We start from the raw sequence: 8,057 nt of genomic DNA on the forward strand, positions 1-8,057 counted from the left end.
ATCCAGGGGAGGGAGGAAGAAAAAAAAAACAGAAAGTGGCTGGAAAACACAGTGTTGTGTATTCTCACAGAGGAGGGGACGTCACAGCCCGACCACAGACAGCAGAAGTAGGAATAGGATCATACCAAGACAGGAGAGAGAAGTTCAATCTGACACATCAAAACATACAACATTACAGCAAAAGAACAAAGTTGGTCACCGAGGCGACTCGTTAGGGAATATCTGAATAATAATAATAAATATTATGTATGCATCGTGACCAGTCGCTGCCATAAAGGGGTCCGGGCTGAAAACAAGAGACTGTTTATGGTTTTCCGTTCATCCCCCTCTCTTTCTTTCCAACAAATCGGCGGAGGTTTTGCGCACAACCGGGAGGTGCCGCTGACTGACGGCAGGAGGGAATGAAAGTTTGCCAGGCGGGCGGAATATTATTCGACGTAAACACTTCTTGTTTTTGACACCAGGACTGCGCATTTCAATCCTAGACACATTGTAGAGACTTTGCAAAACTGTGGACATTAGCTGAACCGAGCAGTGACATCGAAATCCACACAGAAATCCTGTTTAAGGCGTGTGCGTGGGTTGCGCCGTAACATGACGGCTGTGGCGGATTGACGCGGATATCACGAGCGCCGCTGTTTTGGAGCTCGGCTTCTGACTTATCGCGAGCTAATAAAGAGTTCTGCCTCTTTATTTGCATATTTTGCGATATATACTGCTCGTGTACATATTAATCTACTGTTTTTGACAGAGGTAGGCTTGGCTTAACTTACGCAGTGCTGCCAAAATGAGTGTAGAGAAGGAGCGCAGCAGTGTGGCACATCTGATTCAAGCTCATGTAAATGTTGCCATGCAATCTTCAGGATTATAGGCTCAACCTCAGCCTTTATCATCGATACATGCTCGCTAGGCATTTCTCGGTCGTCTCCGGCTAGTATTCGCCCGAAGAACCGGATCACTTGGCCTTAAAGAACCTTTTGTTCTCCGGTAAAGAAGAAACAAACATTTTATGGTCAGAAATCCTGCAGCTGTTGTCGGTCATACTGGTCGCGGCGGGGACGAGCCAAATGTTTCTCCGGGGACCTCACAAGTTTTGCTGAACTGTCCCTTGAAATAAACGTGATAAAAAAAATAGCAAAGTCGTAGCTGCACTTTTGGAGTACCTATTTTGAATTCCTAAAGAAATCTTGTGAAAATGTCAGAAAACGCACCTACGCGCAGTCTGGATGACATCGACCTGGCCGCCCTGCGGGTAAGTTAGTGAGTGTGTCTGAGTGTGTTCACCTGCCTGCACCTGCCAGAGGCCTTCACACCCAAACAAATCCATAACAGTATGATCACTGCCATTAGTATGGGTTATGAGGGGTAATATAAACAATAATCTTAAAGATCCCTATCTCCTAATTGATTATTTTCTGCATGCAGGTGAGTCTTGGGCCCTGTATTGTGTAATTTAATAACCCAACCCAGGCCCAAGTGTTTATACCTCTGTGTGCATGTATATCTAGGTTTCTGTCTCTCACACGCACGGTTGTGGTTTGGGAGGGCCTACCTTGCAAATAAGTGTTGACACTGAATAGGCTTGCTTTGTAATCTTAGAATAGCTCTCTTGTTATATGGGGAATGCCCTGCAAAACATTAGTGTAGCTTTCCATTTAGGCCATCACTCTTTTTGTTTACATACTGTACAATACAAATGTGATCGAATGATTCAGTGGACTGCTCCTTTTTATGGCTTCTAATTCTATTTGTTCAACAAAAACTCAACAATCCCTGCAGGGCCAGATGGTGGAAAGTCTTGGTTAATGGATATATCAGATATTTTTACAGCAGTCAGTTTTGGGAAGGGAGAAAATTAGTTACCCAGCTAGTATGCAGAAGTGGGCAGATTATCATCTTGACATTAATCCAGACTTCATGGCAAGACAATGATAATCCTTCATCAAAGTCTGTTTTAGCAGGAAACCTGCCTAGTATGTTTTTAGCAACAATTAGCAACAAAAAAAGTACCAACAATAATATTGTCAAAAATGTTATTTTTGGAGACTTTATGGACATATAAATCCATCACGCTGGATCAATTTAATGCATTTTGGAACAAAAAGTTTTAATTTCTTTCTTGGAAAAAAAACTTACTGACCCAAAACCTTTGAACAGTGTGTGTGTGTGTGTGTGTATATGTATATATATATATATATATATATATATTAGCCTCAGAATAGATAGCATATGTTGTGTTCCAGAATAGTCCTTCTGTAGTTATTGTGCGAGCAGAAGGCTAATCTAGTCATCTAGCTTAGTGGCATGTTAGCAGGTGGCTAATCCAATGTCTTAGGGCTAATTATGCTCACTAATTAGGTGAATTCCTGCATATTGATAAGGTAACCTATCTGCCATTCACAAAGATAAAACGTTCACTAAATGTCCTGTGTTATTTTGATATTTGTGAGTTCATTTTAATTTTTGGTAAAATTTTTTAAAATCTGTTTTAATTATATTTCTTTCCAGTAAGTTGTTCATCTTAAACTAATGGCACTTACCTGTCATTTGGCCTCAGTCAAAATGTCATAATTCAGTCTTCCTGTGAAATGACAGATTTCTCTCTGGTGACGTATGCCAGGCTTCTCCAGTCATTTAGTTAGTTGCCAAGGCAACATTTCTCATTTTAAAACGAAGTTTTTCATCTAATATTAATATCTCCATCTTTATTTCAACAAACAAAAACATTACTTATAGTTTTAGTTAACAATAACAACCCTGGTGGTTTAGCTGTTGTTTATGAATGGCGAGGTATGCATCCTTCCTAGACAACTGATTTGAGCAATGTGGACTGGAAGTAAACGGCATAAGACTCAATCCATCCTTCTTTTGACACTTAAGCAGTTACGTGTGTTAGTAGGGTTGTGAATAAGCCACAAACGTTATAGAGCTCAGGCCGTAACTCTCCTTCTCTCTAGTCTTGTGTGTTGGTACAGTGAGTTCCTGGGCACGGCTCTCCTGGGTGTGATGTGTCTGATATTGCCCCTGGAGAGAGAGATGGAGCACGATGATTCACATGAGCTCATTGTTTGATAGCTGTCCTATATAACACCCACATAACACGTCTCTCACACACAGTCTAAATGCCCCCCTAAATGTGCGTCTATGACTATCACAAGAGGTCTGCCTTACATGTGGCCCTCTAGCTAGAATTGCACACGCCTGAGGTGGATTGTAGTTTCGATGTATTGTTTTTGAACTTGAGAACAACCTGCTCTTTAGTTCACCTGTGGTCATCTCAGGTTAGGATTTTGTAAGGATCACTTTTAAATAACATTAGACTTGTTGTAGCATCAAACTTGGCATAGAAGTAGCTGATGCCTGAGTTTTGTAAAATCATATTTAAATGCATCTATTACATAATCATAACAGCAGCCGTTTGATGGTTGGGTTGCTTATGTAAATGAGATATAAATGCTAATGACATCATAACAGAAACCAAAATATGAAATAGTAATGATCTATGCTATTGGGTAAACACAAACTAATGCATATGCATGATTAGAAAAATCTGACAAGTTTAACAGAAGCTTGTCATTGGCTGATCAAAATAAAACCAGCTGTCTAATAAACCATACGTGCGCATGAAGCCAGATGTTTGCTGTACGCTGGCAAGGAGCAAAAATGTATTAACGTTTATTGGTATCTGCATTCATAAGGTTGCAGGTTAATGATGTAACTTGATAATGCTTAAATATTGATAACCGTAGACTGGATCTGATGGGAATTACTTTAGTGCCTAATGGCTTTATCTCTGGTCAGATAGCTACATGCTGTTCAGAATATTTCCCGGCTGTTTACATTTTCCAACTTAATGCTGGTTCATGAGGGTATTTTTTGTAGCAGATACTAAGAGATCTAGCTGTGTTAAAGGAGAAGTTCACTTCCACAAAATTTTCAGATAATTTACTCACCCCCTTGTCATCCAAGATGCTCATGTCATTTCAGAATTTCTCTCCATATAGTGGACTTCTATGGTGCCCACGAGTTTGAACTTCCGAAATACAGTTTCAATGCAGCTTCAAAGGGCTCTAAATGATCCCAGCAGGAAAGAAGGGTCTTATCTAGCAAAACGATCTGGTATTTAAAAAAAATTACAATTTGTACATTACATTTCAAAGTTAAATTCTTCTATGTATGTACTTTGAGAGTTTAAAATTAAGCGCTCCAACCCATGTTTTTAAGTCAGTAATTCTACCTGAACTTTAAAAATTACATTCACACTGGTGTTTTAGGAAGCCAAACAAATTACAGTATAATAATAACAACAACAACAACAACAACAACAATTTTATATTATTAATATTCCTATGACAGCAATAGCCTTATTGTAAAACAGTTGCACTGTAAAATAAAATAAAATGAATATTCCATAGGTATACTATTTTTTTTGCTTTACACTACAGTAGGGAAATTACAATACTTCTTTTATAATGTCTACACTTGAAAGAGATATTTTGCATTTGGACTGCAGTTCCATTACCCATTTAAACCGCTAGCTGTCAACAATTCATACTGCACTTTTGAGCTTTTATTTTGACAGAAAACTTCAGCTTCAGTGAAAACAGGCTTACAAAAAAACGTCTCACTACAAATCTAGTGAAATGCTGTAGGGCAATTTCATGCAAATGTCAATCTTACCATGACAAAATAAAGATTTTACAAAAAGAACAAAACCCTGTTTAAGTTGTGCATTTAGATCTGTATTTAATCATAATCATCTGCCACGAAAAAAAAGCATAACTGGTGGCTGTTGCATTCCCAAAAGTGCACTAAACTCATAGCACATGCAATAAATGAGTTAACTGGATTCACTATGAAATGGGCCATTTTGAGGCATGGAAAACACCAGATCACACTTGATCGCCTTAACGAAGTGCATGCTTTGCTTTGAAATGCCCAGCAAAAACACTTGATGAAGAGATTAAGCTATATTGTGCTTTCAGTTTTAGTTTGCTTGACAGATACAGTCCCAAAGCATAATGGCCCAAAACACAACTTTAAAGATCTTTTATGTTAGAATAAGAAGTTTAAATATATTTTAAAAATGACATTTTTTGCCTAGAAGACCTATCGTTTCATGATGATATCGAGACTGTTTTGCTATCGCGATACCACGATATTGATAATACCGTTACATCCCTTGTAATATTAACCATATTTATCTAGTCCTGTGCTTTGCAAGTAATCATTAAAACACATTTAAGAGAACAATCATGTCATACAATATATCAGTGAATAAGATTAAAATGAGGTCACCTTGCCAAAAAAATCACTTCACTATTTTGCAGTTATAGTTTGCATTCATATTGGTTGTGTAGACTAATTTAATTTGATGTTTCTGGCATACGCTGGCTTTCCATTGGCATGCTGCAGTTTGTGTTCAGTCTTGTCACTCGTCACGCTTTCACCGACATTCAGAACGTCACGACACTGACTCGTATTAAAGATTTATCTTGTACATTCTGTCATTTCACAACCTTTGAAAAGGCGGAGGCAACCTTTTCAGAAACCTTCCTTCCCTCTGTCGTTCCTTTCTCAATTTGTCCTCCTTTATTCTCCAGGGAAAGCCTTATTATCTGTTTATCATCTTATTCATTAGCTCATTTATTCATTTCACTGCTTATGTGTCATCTCTCGCTCCCTCTCTCTCTTTGAGACAGATGCTCTCTAGAGACTATAGACTAATTTCCTTTGATGATCTTTATAAACTCAGTTTGAATATCATAAGGGCAGTAAAATATATATGTTGGATATGACATGTTATTTTGTTTTATAAACTGTCTTGTTTTTTTAATCCTGTTTGTGTTTGTTCTCATTTCCATTCGGCCTCTTACTGATGTTTCACATAAGAGCGTGTTGCTCGCTTAAAGCTCGCCACTCCAGATCTCTTTAAGCGAGAAAGAGAGGAAGACATAAAAAGAGAGATGAAGAGAGTGAGCGAGAAAAAGATTGCAGTTATTGGAGGCAGATGAGAGTGAGATGATTGTGGTGTGTATATGTGTGTGAGAGCTAGGAAGAACGTTAGCCTTGTCCACCCACAGAGCTGTACCGAGGCCATATTGAATCACACTGTGTGTGTGTGTGTGTGTGTGTGTGTGTGTGTGTGTGTATGTGCTGCGCTGGCTGTTTTTAACCCTCTGCTCATTCTAGTTTTTGGCTGCGCTCACCGGCTGAAGCCGCACATAAGAGAGGTACATAAAGCTGCTTGAGAGTTTTATAATGGTTCTTAATACACGACAATACCGCATAAATTCCCTTTTTAAACCCTGGGGTTTGTAAAAACATGACGCTTTGTCTTGTTCTCAATGGCTGAGCAGGTAACAGTTCTGTCATTGCCATCCTAAACCAGCAGGGAGCTGGTGTAGAGAAATAATCTCCAAAATAAGCTTGATGGAAGACATGAAATATTTCCTTTCCTAATCATTGTGCACTTCAAATCAGGTAGTTTTTTTCCATTTTTTTTCCGAGTGACAGAATAAGAAAGTACATAAAGTGAAGTTCTGACTGATAAAACCCAGCACAAATATGTTAGCTTTATTTAATGTGTTGCAGCATTCTGAAATGTCCGACCACAATTTATTAATTCTCAAGCATTGCTACAAGGGGAAATATACAATTGACTGCAAGCTCGCATTCAAATCTGCCTCCAACTGATAGAGAGATCCAAGACACTGTCCTACATTTTCTTTTCTTTTTTAGTAATCCTTATTCCTTGAATGTACGTCACAATGAGGAAAGGATTTGTCACTACTTTCATCGCAACTTGATCAAATGATTCTGATTCTTCTTAAAGGATTAGTTTACTCCTGAATAAAAATTTCATGACAATTTACTCACTCCAATGTCATCCGAGATGTTCATGTATTTCTTTCTGCAGTCGAAAAGAAATTAAGGTTTTTAAGTAAACCATTCCAGGATTTTTCTCCATATAGTGGACTTCAATGGGGATCAATGGGTTGAAGGTCCAAATTGCAGTTTCAGTGCATCTTCAAAGGGCTCTACATAATCTTAGCCGAAGAATAAGGGTCTTATCTAGCAAAATGATCAATAAAAAAAGTACATTTTATATGCTTTCTAACCACAAATGCTTGTCGTGCATATTTTTGGTAACAGGCGTTTTACTTTTTTTGCATGTTCGCTTTGTAAACACTAGGGCGGTACTTCCACCTACGTCACACGTGACTTTTCTTTTTTTTTGGTTGTTTTTCCATTTTTCTTTGATAGGACAGTGGAGATATGACAGGAAGTGAGTCGGAGAGAGGGGGGGGGGGTGGGATCGGGATAGGTCCACGAGTCGGGATTTAATCTCGGGACATCCGAGGCACAAATGCACCATATGTCGACGCACTGCCCACAAGGCTATCGGCGCCAACATGCGTGACCTTTCTAATGTGATTATATGATGCGTGAAGTCATGGACGCAGAGCTAGTGCAAGACAAGCATTTGTGGTTAATGTATATAGTGTTTTATTTTTTTTAGAAAAATTACTGATCATTTGGCTAGATACGACCCTTATTCCTCAGCTGGGATCATGTAGAGCCCTTTGAATCTGCATTGAAACTGCAATTTGGCCACCACTGAAGTCCACTATATGGAGAAAAATCCTGAAATGTTTTCCTCAAAAACCTTAATTTCTTTTCGACTAAAGAAAGAAAGATGTGAACCTCTTGGAAGACATAGGTGTGAGTAAATTATCAGGAAATTTTGATTCTGCAGTGAACTAATACTTTCAATAGTCTGGTTACCTAATGGAACTTGAAAAGTAAAAAAAAAAAAAAGATTTAAGAATAAATATTTGAAAAAATAAATTAAATTCCTTTGCAAAATGGTATACTGTAAGTTTTAAAAAATTATTTTAAAACTTACTGTGAAAAGCTGTTTACAAACTTTTTGTTCTGGCAAAAAATCTAATAGCGTAATTGGTCTGAAGTGTATATTAAACAATTAGACAAATAATAGATATAATAGTTTAGTCATTTATTTTTTGTCACAGACTTTTGAAGGTAACTCTACC

At 38.0% G+C, this 8,057-nt stretch overlaps 1 protein-coding gene across 1 annotated transcript in view; it reads left to right on the forward strand.

Annotated features, from left to right (window-relative positions):
* The first annotated feature begins 37 nt into the window (after positions 1 to 37).
* The window catches only part of mink1 (misshapen-like kinase 1), a 53,288-nt gene continuing 45,268 nt past the window's right edge, over positions 38 to 8,057 (forward strand). Inside the window, exon 1 of the mRNA XM_073840033.1 lies at positions 38 to 1,252. Coding sequence (XP_073696134.1) covers positions 1,196 to 1,252 — 57 coding nt within the window. The 5' untranslated portion in view covers positions 38 to 1,195. The remainder of the gene's footprint in view (positions 1,253 to 8,057) is intronic.

Source organism: Garra rufa, chromosome 5, assembly GCF_049309525.1.
Source record: "Garra rufa chromosome 5, GarRuf1.0, whole genome shotgun sequence".
Classification (NCBI taxonomy): domain Eukaryota; kingdom Metazoa; phylum Chordata; class Actinopteri; order Cypriniformes; family Cyprinidae; genus Garra; species Garra rufa.